General features: G+C 37.3%; 1 protein-coding gene across 5 annotated transcripts in view; it reads left to right on the forward strand.

Annotated features, from left to right (window-relative positions):
* Nucleotides 1-17,918, forward strand: part of Tp63 (tumor protein p63) — a 215,586-nt gene that overhangs the window by 126,122 nt on the left and 71,546 nt on the right. For all 5 annotated transcript variants that reach the window (XM_047563740.1, XM_047563739.1, XM_047563737.1 and 2 more), the window contains one exon: nucleotides 13,267-13,521. In XM_047563740.1, the coding sequence (XP_047419696.1) occupies nucleotides 13,267-13,521 (255 nt within the window). The remainder of the gene's footprint in view (nucleotides 1-13,266; nucleotides 13,522-17,918) is intronic.

The following is a 17,918-nucleotide window of genomic DNA, read 5'->3' on the forward strand; positions in this document are numbered from 1 at the left end:
ATATAAAAAATGCATTTCTCCACTTGGTCTTTGGCTGCCATTTTTTGCAGGAATATTCATTACTTTTTTGGAACTTTTAGAAAAGGAGGAATGGATTGTTTCAAAGAACTCACACAACTCATGTTTTCCGCCCATAGCTCTCTTTAACTGTGGTCCCTCCCATAGATAAACTGGGAACTGTTGGTCTTAGTTTGTACTTATTTACACCTGCTGTTCCGGCATAATTATTAGTAACATCCCTTTTCACTTTCAAAAATATCCCAGTTCAAACAAATTACTTGATTACTTTAAAAATAAAGAGCCCATTCTTTGTTTCATTCTTTTCCCCAATACACCATTCCAAAATGAAAAAGTAGTCTAACTTTGCCTGTAACCAAATATGAAGATTTTGATATACCAGCCATAAACCATTTAGATGATTTCTCCCCCTGTAAGAAACACTTGCTTACAATCCAACACTGCTGGAGAGCTCATGAAATAGTGTGGGTAATGGGCATGAAGAGGAAAGTAGAAAAGAGTGCCTTTTAGCCTTGAATCTTGGAGAATCCACCAATCAAAGGAGGATGTAAGATGCTCATAAATGACTCCAGTATAAAATAGGACTAGTAAGAGACACCAGAGGTTGTAAACAGAGGAACAGAGTTTAAGCTCTATGATGAAGGTCATATTTCATATGGTTAGAGAACCAAATTCATCTGAGAATGGAGAGAATTAAGGCCATTCTGTGTAGCAGGTAGAAATTAATGAAGACACACACACACACACACACACACACACACACACACATACAAATAAAACTGTAGCTGATCAGATGAAAGAACATAGTATATTTATTTGAAAAGGGAAAGTATTGAATTAAACACTGGTATGCATTTAATATGTATGTCAAAAAGGAAAGCTTCCATTAAAACAGCAATACAAGATGGTAGGGGCTGTTATCTTATTAAGAGTTAGGACCTTTGTGTTTTTAAAGCATGGACGGTATTCAGAATTCAAGATTCTAAACTTGTGTTGCACTCTGTAGGGACAAAATGTGGCCTAATACAGGGAGAATGAAGATCTTATGAGCCCAAATGATTGCTTGGACTGGGAGAAGTAGAGGATTTCCTGCTCCAGTTCCTTAGACTTTACCAGAGACCAATAAGGCATCTTATCCTTTTTAAGCCTTGTTTATGTTTTAAAGTTAATTGAAATTAGGAACAAAAGTCAGACTGATTCTCTTGTTAATTAGGAGTTAATTTTATTCATTAAATATTCATCTTAGATATAGGATGAAAAAAACCTTTTTCTCTGGTCACTGCTCTAAATGCAAGTAGTAATGCTGGAGCTAAAGTATGGCATTTGTTCAAAATAAGAATCCCCACTGGGAAGTAATAGTGTGACAGAAATATGAATGACTCTTTAAACAAACAAAAAACAATCTCTTCATATTAAGTCATCCACAGCAACAAAGACCTCCGTATTACAAATGAAAAATCATTGTCAAAAATTTTTAGAATATCATTTTGGAACAATAAATAATTTTTAAGACTTCATATTTGAAGGGAAATATCAGGAGAGCACATGTCTTTACCCACATTAATATCCTCTCCTGTCACAGCTTCCTTCATTTCCATGGACTCACCCAGGAAGAAAACAGGCAATTCCAGAGGGCATTAATAGGCTAAGGCAGACCAGGGCCACAGATAGGTGGCAGCAGTCGTTTTGGGGTCACTGACTTGACTTAAAGCCAAAGGGAATGGGTAGAAGGAGGAAGCTGATTAAACAGGGAGACATCCAAGCTTGTATCTCATTTCTTTCTCTTCCTTACCAACCTGTTCTTCCACTTGAACAAAACAGATTCTAAAAGTATCCAGTCTTAGTATATGATTATCCTGCTTTTCACTCTTTGCAGACATTATGGAAACCATGAGTTTTTACCAAATGCCACATTGCTATTCAGCTTCATTTGAATAAGTAGTTAAATTGAATTGTCTATACTTTTCAGAAACAGTGCTTTAGACTTTTCCACCTCTGATTCTCTTTTTTAGTGTGCTAATGTAGCACATCTACACTACTCAAAACACATTCCTTTCTGCAAAAGAAGATAAAATTATTTGAAATCTGTTTCTAAATGTATTTAGTTTGATAATGCATGACTTTCTACACTGTGATTTATAAATAAAATTGTCCAAGTTTCTTTCCTAAAGACAACGTGAAATTGGACTGCCATGGAGATTTGAGCTGAGATGGCTTCACCAGATAATGCTCACCTGTCCATTTAAAATTCAGCAACTGGTGCTAAGATAAAGCACATGTTCTAGGTGAGGAAATAACTGGCAAGAATAAAGCATGTTTGGAATGTTAGTGGATGTGTGTACATAAATGGATAAATTGATATTTCATGCAAAACTTGTAATCAGGATAGCATCTTGCTGAGTTTCTTAAATGGAAAAAAAAAAATCTTTATAAAAGCTGAAAGAGAGAATTTTGAGTCAAGCTATGGTGTGTTGCCAGAGGCGGAAATTTATGAAACACTCTTGTCAGCCATTCTGGAAACACTACAAAAGAAACAGTTCTACTTTCTTATTGGTGCTAAAGCCACTAATAGGTGCAGTTTAGTATAATACCTCTATGAGAATTACCACCCTCAAAAGTGAGCTCGCTTTGGACAGAACTCTGCACAGGCATTTTCTTTTTCCTTTTAAGCTTGCGCAAAACACCCAAAGGGGCCATTTCCAATCCAGGCAGTGATCTTTCTCAAGTTTATTCTTTCTCAGATCACAGAGACAATGGGGAATGTGTCCTGTTTACTCAAATCAGTCTGGATTAGTGTCACTGTATTGATGGAATCAGAATTAAAAGGAAAACCATTACCCTCTAAAAGCGCGACATCAGATATTTGGGGAATGGCTTGATTACTTTTAAAGAGACCATATGAAACTGTCACCAGTCTAAGGTGGAGGACTCCCCAAGACACACAGAGAGAAATGGCCACACTGACTGAGGGGTAGCTTTTACAAGCCTTAGGGAAATTACTTCAACAATGTCCAGTGCTTCAAACTCAAACTCAGAATAGTGAAATTTCAGGGAGGACTCTTTTTCTGCCTTTTTCACTCCCTCAACATTGCCACATCTAAATATTTATCTCCAGGTCAAGTCCTTTCCAGTCATTAAGGTTCTGCCTTAAAGATTTCTCAGATCCCTCCCTTCATAATAAGATCTCTACCCTGTACACATTCTACTTCTCTGTATACCGGATGCTTTCTCCCTGTCCCTAGACTAAGGCTCTTGGAGAGTAGAGGATGTCTATTTATCCCTGTATCCTATAATGTTCCCTGGATGTCTTAAGGACAAACATGGGCTGTGACTTGAAGTGGTATCTTCAGAAAGAAATATGTTACATACTAAGGAGAGACTATAACTAACCTGTGTAAAAAGAAGTAAAGTGCTCCCACACATTACATAAGCCTTGTTCACCTGCATGTTTTGCAGAGAACAGAATTATATGATTTTCCAAAAGCTGAATGTTTTTTCTGATATACAGATGCTAATTCATAATAAGGAGTGGGGGGACTGGGGAAGAAAGAAGTACTTTGGATTGGGCAGAGGGGAGCGAAGGGAAGGGTGGGGTTGGGTATAAAAAGATAGTAGAATGAATCAGACATTACTCCCTATGTTCCTATACGATCACACAAACAATGTAATTCTATATCATATACAACCAGAAGAATGTGAAGTTATATTCCATATGTGTAAAATATGTCAAAATACATTCTACTCTCATTTATAACTAATTGGAACAAATCTTTAAAACTATATGGTTTTCATCAACATCTTGCAAGGTTTTTTTCCCCCTTTTTGATGAGTCCAGTCTTATTTTCATTATACTTCAAGTGGGAAAAAAAATTTAATACAGGATAGTTTCCTAAGTAAGAAAGAACTTGTACTCTAAAAGGTAAAGAATGTGAAGTGTATGCTGCTTTCACATAATTGATTACCCATGAGGACAGAGAATGTGTTTGATTTACAAAAAAAAAAGTGAACAGATTAGATTTTTATCGTGCATTGTAATCACTTTTTAAAAGTGTTTACTTGATTCAGTTTGTTCCCTGAATGTCTCCCGATCATCACCAGAGATGTGGGTGGTTTGATCTGGGTGAATAAGCTTGATGATTAGCAAACACTCTCCCCTTATTTTCTTTGGTGTTATTACTGATGGATGCCTGTGAAGTATCGAAGTAATTTTGTTCTTAAACATAGTATCCCAGCCTTTTGTTTTTTTCTTGAAGGCACTAATGAGTTGTTATGATTATTAAACTGATTGATTGATTGTTACTTTCATAGTGGGGTAAATAGATTGAAATGAATGCTCAAGTGTCTTTTCAGAGTCAGGTATGTCTTCCACACAGCTACAAACCTCAGTTTTATTTTGCATTAAAAGTTACAGCTTCAAGGAACACTCCAATGTTATGTTAGTCTCCATGTCTAATTACAAAGCATATTAAATAATTGAGACCTGTGCCTCAACTATAATAAAAAAAATCAATCAGCAAATGACAAGCAAAAGTAAATTAGAACTCTTGAAGCTGCGTTCCTCAATCAAATACACTTAGAATCCTAACACCGAGTAGCATACTCCTTGTTTCATGCTTCGGTATCCTTGCAAAGAAAAGCTCCCATTTTGGCCTCTGAATGTGTATTTTAAAGTCTGGAAAATGATGTCATGAATTTATATCATTTCCGAGAAATGGTTTGTGAGTTGGAAAAGCTATAATCTTAGTTCCTCAAAACATACATTTGTAAGCCATTAATTATGTCATTATTCTAAGCTAAATTCTGGCTAACTGGGTAGAAAATCATGGAAATTAGACAGGGAGGGCCCAATTTTGTGGCCTACATACAAGAAACTAAATGTCACTCTTAAGTGTGTTTCCAGGTGATTTCTTTCCAAAGCAACCTGCATTGGCCACAGTTGCCATCAGTAGGAAATGAAGAATGATGTGACCACAATGTTTTGGATTCTTATTGCTGACCTAGATGCATTAGAAACAAAATGTAGATCATCAGGTAAAAAACACTACCTTGGCACAACAGTGCATATGTGTTCATTTTAAGGAAGTAGAAGCTTATTAATAAACTTCTCAGCTAGGTGTGAGCTACCAGGTATTACTCACTGCGTTGTGAGTGACAGGACTGGCTATTCTGCTACTAGTTCCCATAAAAGCTAAAGCTAAAAGCACCATTGCCACCTAACAAGACAAAGTAAAACACAAAGGAAATGTCTTAGAGATTATTTGGGGATACTCTGTAATGTTCACCTGGCAATAATAATATATGAAGAGATAAATCTAATTTGGACAGACACTTTTTTTCATGATTAAAAAAAGCAACACCTATTTGTTCTAGAATAAAAGGGATACTTTTCTGAAAGTGACTTTTATTTTTTAGGGTTTTCCATTTGTTCTTTTTAGAACTATTTCCTGAGCATCTACTATGTCTCAGATTGGGTCCAGGTACTAGGGATTTAGTACTAAATATGCCAGATATGGTCCCCTTAAATTGTCTATTAGAGAGGACAAACATCAGTAAACAATTTATACAGCTAGCTGATTTTAATTATGATTATGTGAGACATAGGGAATGTGCTATGAAAATGTCAAACACAAGAGCATAATCTACCTGGGCAGGGAATGAAGGCTCCTGGGAGATGACATGGAAGCAGAGTTAAAGGAATAATTGGGAAACAGTCGAGATCTGCCAAAGAATTGAGGGTGGAAGGAGTTTACCTTCAGAAAACTGAAGGAAGCCCTACTTGCTGAAGGGGAGTTTCAAATCGCATCTCCCAGACCATTAAAAGACAGGCCTTCTAGCTTGAGAGTGACATGATCCCAGTTGGGTGCTTCCGAAGGTGGTGGTTTGGAGGAGCTGGATCTCTAACTCTGCAGATGTACCCATTTTAACTACAGTTAAAGTTTTATACCCTGTCTTCAATGGGCAGGAAAAAAGTCTTACATATAAAAGAGGTGTGCTTTCCTTTAATATAACTCTTAGATAAAAATTGCAGGCAGACGTTTGAGTGACTCTCGTTCACATGAAATCAGAAAGAAGGCTGCTAAAGCGGGCAATTGAGCCAGATTTACTGGTTTCACATTCTGCCTCTTGTTACTACTACATTGGACAAATTACTTAATCTTGTGGTACTTCAGTTTCCTCATCTGTAAAATATATCTAAGACATGGGATGATAATGATACCTATCTCCTGAGTATTAAATAAGTAAATAGAGTTGAAAATGCAGTGCACTTCAATATTATAAGGCACATAGTAAGGACCCAGTAAGAATAATGATAATCGTAGTTGTAACAGCTAAAAAAGCTAATATTCTTCTTACAGAAAAGTTTGAATATGGATGCTAAGTATGTGTCAACTTTTGTGGTTTTTATTCTTGATGTTCATCATTATTTTATTGGAATTGATATGTCTTTAGCTTCATGTAATGATGAGGAAAACACATTCATATTGTGTTATATCATGATTTCTGAAATAGATTGGACAGATACACTAACAAAATTATTATTATTAATTTTAGGACAATTTAAAACTCACTTTAAATATGAGCAAAGCATTATTGCTGAGCTTCTACAGTCATGGAATATATTTTCCATATAGAAGGCTGAGCTTTCACTAAAGGTTTTGCTACTATGTGCTTTCTTCTGACATTACCATGTGTACAAAATAAAGCCAGTAAAACAATTGAGGGATGAAAAATGCCCTCAGAACACAAAATAGGGAAAATGTATTTTTGCTTCAAGAAATAACTTTTTGTTTGAGTAAACATAAACTGAATATTTTTCTCTAAAATCTGGATCAATAATTTATTGAATATTAAAACAATAGACTTCTGCTTTCTGTTAAGACTGTCCTAGATTGGCAAATAATGATATATGTCAGAGTTGAGGTTCTTATATTTTGTTCATTTATCATGGATGAAAGGGAGCATTTCCCAAAGTCCTAAAATTTAAAATTTACTTTTCCTTAATTGAGCTCTACACATTGTAATTTAGCTACATTTGGATTATGCTTTGTCTTCAATAGATTTCCTAATTCCTATCTTTTCAAATGCTATGTGTAATAATTATTAATATTTTAAAAATATTTTTATTAGTTGTTGATGAACCTTTATTTATTTATTTGTATACAGTGCTGAGAATCAAACCCAGTGCCTCACACATGCTAGGCAAGTGCTCTACCACTGAGCTGCAATCCCAGTTCAATTGTTGACATGTTTGTCCACATGATTAGCTGACTTTTTCTGGCTTGCCAGTTAGGACTTTTAGGGAACTCTCTCCAAAGTTATGGAATCTTAGTCCTTTTGGAATCTTGACACTTTTTATAAGAACATAACACATTCTTATAACCCCTCTGCCTACTCTCTTTCTAGAGGTTTGTGTACTTAAATGCTTTATTCTTACATTTCGCTCATTATAGGGTGTGGATCTATTTAACTTCCAAGCATTCACTTTTTAGGATCATTTTAGAAGACAAAAGAGGTAGAATACTTCATTTTTAACAAAATCTGGTTTTGAGAAAAATGTGATGGTAAATGCCTTTCTAAGGTGGAAAGTTGGTGCTTTAACTTGACAGAATACAAATATCTTCTTGACCTCAAAGGGAGTGCTTCAAGTTAATTGTGTTTAATTCTAGCATAAAACAAACCATCTTTCTTTGAGGTGGGGCAGGTGGTTGAAGACTTAAAAATGACAAATATTTCTCCCTTAGGCAGTACTTGTTGAAAATCACTATCCTGCTAATATTAGGGAATGAAAATGTAGGACTGTCTGCTAGAGTATAATCAAATGAACACTTTGTAAAGCCAGGGTCATGAAGAAAGCTGTTTTCTTTTCCCAGAAGGGGCTGCAGAATGTTCACAAAAGCTCCTCCATGAAGCCCGAGGTGAAAGGTCATACCAGCTGAGGAAACCATACATGCTTCCTGAGATGTAGAGTTTTAGTTGTTCAGGACATTTTGTGTATAAACAACAACAAAAAAAGTTATCTCATGAACCTGTTTTCACAGTGGTCTCATGTCATTTTTTTTTTTTTTAAAGTAACCTCACAGATGAGCTAACTGTGTATTAAAACTGATATATTATTTACATTCTATCATCAGTTTCAGTCTCCTCAATTTTACATTGATTTTACCTTTTAAGAAACTGAGGTCTAAGGGGTTCAATTATATTGCCCTGGGGGGACACAGCACAATAGTGCCAATGTCGGGTCTTGGACTCCATGTCACCAAGTCTAAGTTCAGAGTTCTCTCACATTACCAGGATCAGTAGAGGCATGTAAGACTACTGAAGACTATTCCATTCCCTAGTCTCATCTAACAGTCACTCAAGGATTACAAATACAGTTTCTTCCCAATGAGATTAGTACAAGGTAAACGACGATTGTAAATCCCAACAGTAAACTCCCCTATCCCTCTTTTGGTTCCCATTCCCATTTCAATTAACCTCTTACTATTTCACCCCTCTGTGTTTACTTTGTTGCCATGTTGTTGTAAACTAGCTAGTGCACATAGTAATATGTGGCAAAGAGGACTTATAATCTCTCTCTTAGATAGATAAATTGGTGGAGAGATTTTCAGGAATGCAAATTATACTTAAGTCCCTGTTTCTACTACATTCTTCAAATGACTTGATTGGAATTCCTTTTTGATGTTCAATTCTTTTGTAAGAATGTGATTAAACCATCAACTTCAAGGAAGAATAAACCTAGTTATTTAATATTGAATTTTGTTTATAACAATATACACCAACACATTGTGGTGGTACTTATAAGAAGAAAAATCAGGCTTATAATATATTCAGAATTTAAGATCGTTACAAAGGCATAGTCCAGGAAAAAAATAAAATAAGCCAGGTATAGTGCAGCACACCTGTAATCCCAGTGACTCCAGAGGCTGAGGTAGGAAGATTGCAAGTTTGAGACTGACCTGGGCAACTTTAGGAAGACCCTGTCTCAAAATAAAAAGGAAAAAGTAAAGGGTTGGGATGTAGCTTGGCAGTAAAAGTACGCCTGGGTTCAATTTCCAGTACTACAATAATACTGATTATGATAATAATGGTGACAATAATAAATAAAATAAAACTAGAGGAACAATATTTATAGGATACTTTTAAAGATCAAACAGAAAATCATGTCCTCTATATTGCTATTTTAATTCCCAGCATCTGAATTGAAATTTAGTGAACAGATTTGCCTGTAGAGGATGGAAAAGGACTTATGAATGCAAAATAAAAACAACCAAAAATAATGAAGAAAACCCTCTTCCTTATGTTGGGGAATTGATACTTACATTTGTTTTTTTTCATGGTGAAAGTAAACAGCTTTGAGATTCAGGCCTGGGTACACCCGTGTTTCAGAACACTCTGAGGGTGCTCTGTGATGCCTAGGATATGCTAAGTCCCTGTGACCGAGGTGTGCTTCCACCCTATGGAAGATCACCTCGTCTGTGATGAACTTGAATGTATTCTGGTTATAAACATTTCTGATAGTCTAGGACCAGGCAACAAGTCTGTTTTAAAGTTCTTTTATAGGAAATAAAGCATCTTTAGAAATCAGAGAAAAAAAAATTTTGGGGGGGGTGGATTATAGTAGCTATTAGACAAATTGTACTCATTTTTGTCTCCCATACTTTGTGGAAGAAGATTGCCTCCTTTTTCAGATATGATAGAATAGGCATCTTACATTGTCATGCATTCATTACTTGTATGCCTGCAGAGAGTGCTTAGGTTATTCTGAGATGAAGGTACCTTATAGATAGAAAGGGAGAATTTACTTCCTTTTCATTTCAAATGTTCTAGTAAACTTTGTTAGATAAGAAATACACGGGACACATGGGGCCAGAGTTCTTCCAAGGGTAGTTTTATGGCTGGTATGAAAGTGTTATGTTCTAATCCCTGATACTCTTACCTGTCATTGTCAATAAGCATTGCCTTAACATCCAAGGCAATGATACTTTTCTCCCCTCTGTGTTTATGAAATTATTAGCAATTAAGAAGGGGGCCAGGTAGTGCTGCCTTCCAGCTACCAACTTCACTTTGGTGAAAAATGAAAGGTAGATATTATTAACACTGACCTGGGTGAGGGCTAGCTTCATGTGCATGCAAACCATGGAGTTACACAGAGACTGTCCCCTAAAGAGTGATATGCTTTGCTGAAAGCCTTGCTATCACTGTTTCAACATTCTTAATAATTGATGAACAAGAGAGCCTGTGTATTCCTTTTGCATTGAACACTTAAAGTTATTTTCTTGGGCCTATCTAGGTAACACGTGTTATTCTTTGCTATGTTGCTGGGCCCTTGGCCTATAATCATACTTTGTCAAAACATGCAATCTCTCTTTTAATCAAAGATATAAGCAAATAAAAACCTTTTTACAAACTAGATATTTAAATGATTAACTTCCGAAGAACTGTTTCCTATGGCAGGCTTTTGACTTACTGATTTTTTAGTACATTAAGAAAAGTATTCAAGTAGATTTCCAATCATATAATTCTTACTTTGATGTGTTTGCTGTTTGTGTTAATTTTGAACTAAATTAGGAGTATTAGTTTAATGCTTAAAAAAATTGAGAATAATGCTCAGTTTCTGTCTTTAAAATGTTAGTTTGAAAACATTTAAATTGAAATGTGCTTTCCCACATTTATTTTGGATAATAAGCTAATTTTTGCAATACTGAGAAATGTCACTTTGTTATGTGAATTGAAACATTAGCATTAGGAAAAAGTCCCACTGTTTTTAAGTTACCTGAAATTATAAAGAATTTTAAAATATGGCATTTAATAGTAGACCCATCGACACCTGCTCTTACTGAGCTTTGGATACAGTTTCTGCCTCTTTGGTGCCACCCAGTAAGTTCAGTTTTGCTGTGGTGGCAGGGGTCTTCTTTGTGACTCTTTGGTAAATGGAATTTCCCTTTCTCTTAAGTCTTTGGAGAATGGGTTAGTGTTTACTCACTGTCTTTTAAAGCTGGGCCCCAAACTTTCCTCTTTATATATATTGGGGGAAAAACATTCCAAGGGCCCCTGCTTCTTTGTTCTCTTCCAAGCCCACAATTAGCTGTAGTTCCTTCCTGTAGCAAGGAGGCGGAGGAAGGGGTGGCCCAACAGTCATTTACTGCCTGCGAGAAAGTGCTCCGCCAGTTTCTTTGTCCTTTTTGTCAGGGACGGCTGCCTCCCTAATTGTACTGCTGTAGGGAAGCACGTGCCTTTGGGTGCATTATCTGATTCCTACAGGACGTTAGGGAGTGCTTTGTATACTGACCCTTAACTTGAACACAAATAATATCTTTTCAACCCCTTCCCAGGCAGTTGCCTCAGGCTTGGATACCTAAGAGCTTTAGTTCAGCCAGGGGCGAGGACACATCTGTACCAGCCTGGGCCTCAGGTTTTATTTTCCTCTCCTAGTTGCTTTACCTGTAGTTCTGCCACACCTGTCAGGAGGGGCAGCCCAAGATGGAGGATAGGAGAGGGGCAGGGGCTATAGAAGTCAGAGGGGAGAGAAGGCGAGACAAACAGCTGCTCTTGTCAGCATGGGGATAAGTGTAAAGAGATTAATAGTTATTTGCAGAGCAAATGGGGAGGGGGCATTCAGCAGTGGAATGTGAATGCATGAATGTCATGAAATGGGCGTGAGACTGTTAACATTTAGACAGATGCTCTCTGGACTGACTGGAATGACTGAGTTCGTTTCTCCTCCTTTAAGAATTAAAGTTGAATAAAATAGTTTATTATACTTAAAGTTTAAAATTTAAAAAAAATTCCAAGTCCCTGTTTCTTAGTAAGTTTGCTCATGGTTTTCCGAAGTTTGAAGAGATACTTCAATTGAAGAGCCAGCCTCCTCACCTCTTTAGCAAAATGTGCCGACAGGGCTGCCTTCTTATTGCTTTTGATCTCCCCCTATTTCAATAACCTGAAGGAAATATGAGATTCCCATGTGTCAGAAGGTTTTACAAAGGGAAAACTGTTGCTCCTTCTGGAAACACGCTCAATTAAACTAGGCTTAGGACCCTGACTCAGCTGATCAGGCTCTGGGTGTGGTAGCCTGATGTGATAGAGCCCTGGACTCAGAACCAAGTAGGTTTCGTCTCTAAATTTCTCCTCTACTTATTAACCGATGTTTCTCACCCCCCCTCTCTGATAGTCATATAGTGAAGTTGTTTTGCAAGTAAATGGGAAGAAATTAATGTGTTCTTTTCATAAACATCTTACTGAGTACTTGACTGTGTGCTCAAGTCCATTCACATAGAAGACATGAAAGAAGCTGGAAGATGGAGTGACTTGAGCTGATGTACTTCTGAACCATATGGAGCAGAAGATTTTATTCATGATTACATTGTGATTTCTTTCCCAATTTCTTTGTACATGTTCCACTCTAGTAAAAAAAAAAAAAATGTGCTGCAAAGAAAATTTTTAAAAATTTTTAAATAGTATGTTACTTTAAAAATATATAGTTGAAGCTGGGCACAGGGGTGCAGACCTTTAATCCCAGATACTGGGGAGGCTGAGGCAGGAGGATCCCCTTAGCCCAGTAGTTCCAGGCCAGTCTGGGCAACATAGCTAGAGCCTCATCTCTAAATTAATTAATTAAAAATATTTATATAAGTTTTCCCTCAACCTGCTACCTACCCTTTCCCCTCTAGTCTTTGTGACACTAGTTTCTGGTTTGGGATCAGGAGGAGCGTTATTGGTATTCTGGGATAGCATTTGAAAATACAAGAGTAATAAGAAACTTGAAGATCGTCTCATTTTGCCCATATATATAACAATATGATGCTTAAACCCCTTAAATGTACCAAGTGGTCTTTCTCATTCTGAATACTATATCCCTCCTCCCTGGGGCCAGGAGGACAAAAAAAAAAAAAAAAACAGAGTAACAGCTGTAGTATGGTACTTCTTTGTTTTGAAGAATTCCTAAGCAACTTCTGAGCACGGGCCCTTTTTGCCTACTCTGTGGATAGGCGTGTATTCTATTTTCAACACCCTTGAGGACACCCAAAGGCACCATAAGAGCCCTGGGAACTGTGAAGGTCATTGCAAACACATGCCTCCAACTCCTCTTGGTGTTTCTGTGTAACACAGATAGCCCGGTTTACCTTGCATGTGAATCCTTCTGCACCTGAGGGGGACTTCTGTAGAATACAGGCATCAAATGACTCCTGTTTTGGAGCAGTGATCTGTGGCTTAGATGGCTGATGTCAGGGTTTCTGGGTGTCCTTGCAGCCACAGTACACGAATCTGGGGCTCCTGAACAGCATGGACCAGCAGATTCAGAACGGCTCCTCGTCCACCAGCCCCTACAACACAGACCATGCGCAGAACAGTGTGACGGCGCCCTCGCCCTATGCGCAGCCTAGCTCCACATTCGACGCCCTGTCGCCATCGCCTGCCATCCCCTCCAACACCGACTACCCAGGCCCGCACAGCTTCGACGTGTCCTTCCAGCAGTCGAGCACCGCCAAGTCGGCCACCTGGACGGTAAGAGCCCCGGGCGCACATTGCCACCTCGCCTTGTCCAGTACAAGGGTCTTCACCGGCCGGGGTTTCTCCCAATTCCAAGTTGAGAGGTTTCCCGTTCCATTTACCACCCCGCCCAATAAACCTACCTCTGCAGCTGCACATCAACACCCTGAGTTAGTCCAAATGGATACTGATTTAAAATGTTGAAAGAAAAAGAAAGAAAACCTTTCTATATATAACTTTTCTGAGAATACGTGACATTTTTCAACATTAAAAAAATGTTTTTTCTATTTTAGTTTATAATACATTCTAACACAAATAATGCCCCAAATATAAGGGAGAAACCTACAAAGCTGGTTTTAACAGGCTGATCAAAGAATGCCCAAGACCAAAGTGGCATGCATGTTTATCAAACAATTTAACGTTTGCATGGATTATAAAAATGCTTCCAAGTATCATCATCTTATTGAAAAATAGCTTTAGAATTCTTTTCACAGTTCTTTTTCTCTTTGGAAAATATGAATCTTTGGGTATATTTTCATTTTTATCCTTTATACAGTGTCTAGTTCACCATATACTTGAATCCAGTGGTACCAAGCTTTTTAAATTATCTGTACTCACAATGTTGATGACATTCCATCACAACTGCACATCTATTCTCTCATTTTGATCTCACACCCTTGTGAAGTCGGTTGGACAGTTTTATAACTCCTGTTGAGTTAGTGAAGAAAGCTGAAGAACAAGGAGATTAAGTTTGATGGATTCCTGAAAGTTACAGTCTTTTATGTAGCTGGATGGATTTCCAATGTCTCCCTTCTCCACTGGATTGTGTTCTTTCCTTTTCCACTATTTTACATCAGGATGTCTGTCACAAAATTGTCCAAAAATTAATTTTATTTTAGTGCTTTCCTTTCATGGTGTGAGAAGTAGTTCTGGCATGACTCATATTTCAACCATAAAGTATAAATAGTAGCTGAAAGCTCAGTCTTTCCTCCACATGTTGCTAATCAATTGTGTGATAATCTTTAGACTCTTTTGTGTTCATAATCCTGTAGATGGATACTGCAGGTGAGTAACTTGAGGGTTACAGGCCTCACATAGATGATTGATTGATCTAAGTAAGATTTTCTGAGGGACTAGGATGACCATTTAATAAAGGGGACACATGTGGCTTAGGATTGTGATCACCAGTTGGACATTTATAATCACAGTTTTTCAAAGCTAACAGCCACTTGCTTGGTTTACTGAGTCAGGACTCTACTGTAATAGGAGTGGGCTTGTCTGAGGGGATGATGGACATATTGAGGTCACTAAAAGAATAACTGCTTCCCTTCTAAAATCATGTAAGAACCATGGGGATGAAGCTTGCTGCAAGTACATCAGATCAATTCCATCTCCTCATGTAGAAATCTTAGGGTCATTTTTGCAGTCAGCACAGTCTCCAATCATCCTCACTCAAAGCCCCCCTCAGAGAGTAAATTGTCCTGCAAGAAAGCATTGGGGATCTCCACCTGAATAATATATTAGGAAGAAAGTAAACAGTTTTGGTGTAATGCATTGGTAAAATTTCCTTCCAAACAACAGCAGTAATGTCAGTACCATGAAAAAAAAAAAAAAAAAAAAAGCATAGGCACTTGGGTGATGGGAAAAGAGTACAGATTGAGAGCTGGAAAACATGGATTCTAGTCTTGATCTTCTATGTGATCTTAATCAATCACTTCATCTTTCTGGCATTCAACGTGTGCATCAGATGAGTATGAGAAAAATGAATATACTCTGTTTTCTGATACTATTAATAATCAGCACAGTTCTTAAAAGGAAGTTGACTCTAATCAAGTGTTTGGTCTGCCATTCACAAGCAGCCTTTGCTAAGTAATTTTACATCTTTTGGATTTCTGTTTAATTGTCTACTGTCTACTTTGTAGATTCTAGAGAATAAGCTTCCTACTAGTACATTGTATGGTGTTTATGTTTTTAGTAAGTTTCTTTCTTGCTTACAAGCAGGCTAATTTTTGGCTTAGTTGAATTTCTTCTAAATCTAGGGCACTTGAACCCTTGTCTGCGTAGCTGCACCTAAGAAGATATTATAGTCTATCATGAATACCTCTATCTTGTACATAGCATCTTGTAGTCCTTTGAGCAAGATTATATATCCTTACATTATATACGAAGGCTCCAAATTGTTGAAAATATTTTCTCATATATTTATCTCAGCTGAGCCTTAGGGACTAAATCTCTTATCCCTAGTTTTTTTTTTTTTTTTTTTTTTTTTTTCTTTGTGGAGGGCGCAGGGGAAAGATTACCAGGACTGAACTCAAGGACACTTAACCACTGATCCACATCCTCAGCTCTTTTTTGTATTTTCTTTAGAGACAGGGTCTCACTGAGTTGTTTAGTGCCTCACTGTTGCTAAGACTGGCTTTGAACTTGTGATCCTCCTGTCTCAGCCTCCCTAGCTATTGGGATTACAGGTGTGTGCCACCATGCCTGGCTCTTATCCCCAGTTTTATAAGTGAGGAACTTCAAGAAGTAAAAGTTGCAAGGCTAATCACCAGCCAAGGAGGAAGATGAACCCAAGGCCTATCTCTCCAGTTCAAGTCTCCCTCTCCAGTCTCTGTCTGAACTTTCTTTTTGACTGATGGAAGGGTGGGGACACACTGGAGTAGACAGGCCCTGTGTAGTATGGATCTGACTTCTTAATGTCCTTAAGTCCAGCTTTGAAGACATTTTTTGTGCCACATTACACACCTATTCCTTAGGCATCTGCATTTTTAAAGCAAACTTTCAAAATAAAATATTACATTTTGGAATTGCCCACATACTGTCGTTTGGGTGACCCCATGCTTTTGCTTAGTCTTCTGATAATTCTTAAGAATCTTTCCACTACCCTTTATCACTTGTTATCCTGTCAGTTGAATTTTCTGTTTTTTCTCTCAGAATTACTGTCAAAATATAACTGACATATTTAAAGCATGTATGCATTTTCCTTTGCTTTTTTCTGATTTAAATCATACATTTGCTTATGGTTCTAGTTCTATGAAAATATGTTTATCTTAAACTTCCTTCAGTGAAATAAAGTAAAATGATAACATTTTTCTATATTCTCAATTTTATATGTACATATACTTACAAACTAGCATTCAATTTAAGATTTAATTTCAGATTTTTCTTTTTCCACAGTTTATCACTAGTCATAGAGTCCTATCACTTAATACAGTTCCCTGCTGATCGTATTTTAGTTGGAAATCATCAGCCTTAGGACAGTTGAAAGAATGATATTCGGAGATGGCAAGAAACACAAGTGTAGACTTCAACTTTGAAATTTACTAATAGCAGGTAGACTTTCCCTCCAAATTCAGTCTCTCTAAACCTTAATTTTCTCACCTACAAATGAATATGTTAATGCTTTCTTTGTCATGACAATTTCACAACCAGTAAATTTACCTCTCAGTGCTTGACTAGTCACAGATATACAAGTATTCATTGAGTCTGAATTTGAATCCTGTTATTTCATGAATTTATTATAGTTTTCCTGAGGGTTCAGTTGTATAACAGGTGATAATCTGAGAGAATGTGAAGTAAAATGTCCACAACCTTTTTTTTTTCTTAAATGCTTTTGTGCCATTAATATGCAAACTCCATCCCCAAAGAACTGTGATACCATCCACTATACAAACACATGGCTAGATGAAATAGGGTGATAACAGGCTCTCCTGAATCCAGAGCTGAAACTGGATGCACTGACTTCTGAGCCTGCCCAAGCAGATGCAGGTCCTCCTTGTCAGTACCAAGAAGGGCCCTTCCCAGATTTAAAGACCTGTTGACTTCAAGTATCTATTCCTTGATTTTAATTTTGCTTTATTTACAGGGATATCTTTTGCATTCTCTGTATTAAATAAAGAGTAACAATAGGTCTCAATTATTGAAGAGTCTGTGTATTAATTTAGTGACAAACTTGTAGAATAACCTAAACACCATTGCAGGACTAGCTCAATAAATTGTGGCCTATTCATATATCAAAGTGCTGCGAGGCCATAAAACAGAAGTATACTGATTTGGAATGCTTTGGGAGGAGCTGGAAGATCTTTCCATGGTACCTATGTGAGATCTGAGAGCAGTGAAGAGGAACCCTACTCCTGTGGGCAGAGTGCTTTGTCTTGGTCTCCAGTGACAAGGCTTTGTGTCAGTCTGTCTGTCTTCATTATTGGCCTCCCACACCTTTAATAGTATGAGAATTGTTTTCTCACAGCCCATAGCACACAGAGCTCTTTGCGTTACACATTGTGGAAATCCTCAGATTAGTTCATTGTTGTTGTTTTTTATGTCTTTGATTGTGTGCAGACTGAGGTAATGAACCTGCCTTTGGGCTAAAAAATATCACTTTTTGCTCTTCAGTCTTTATCTTGTCTTGGACT

This window comes from Sciurus carolinensis, chromosome 9 (assembly GCF_902686445.1).
Source record: "Sciurus carolinensis chromosome 9, mSciCar1.2, whole genome shotgun sequence".
In the NCBI taxonomy this organism is placed as follows: domain Eukaryota; kingdom Metazoa; phylum Chordata; class Mammalia; order Rodentia; family Sciuridae; genus Sciurus; species Sciurus carolinensis.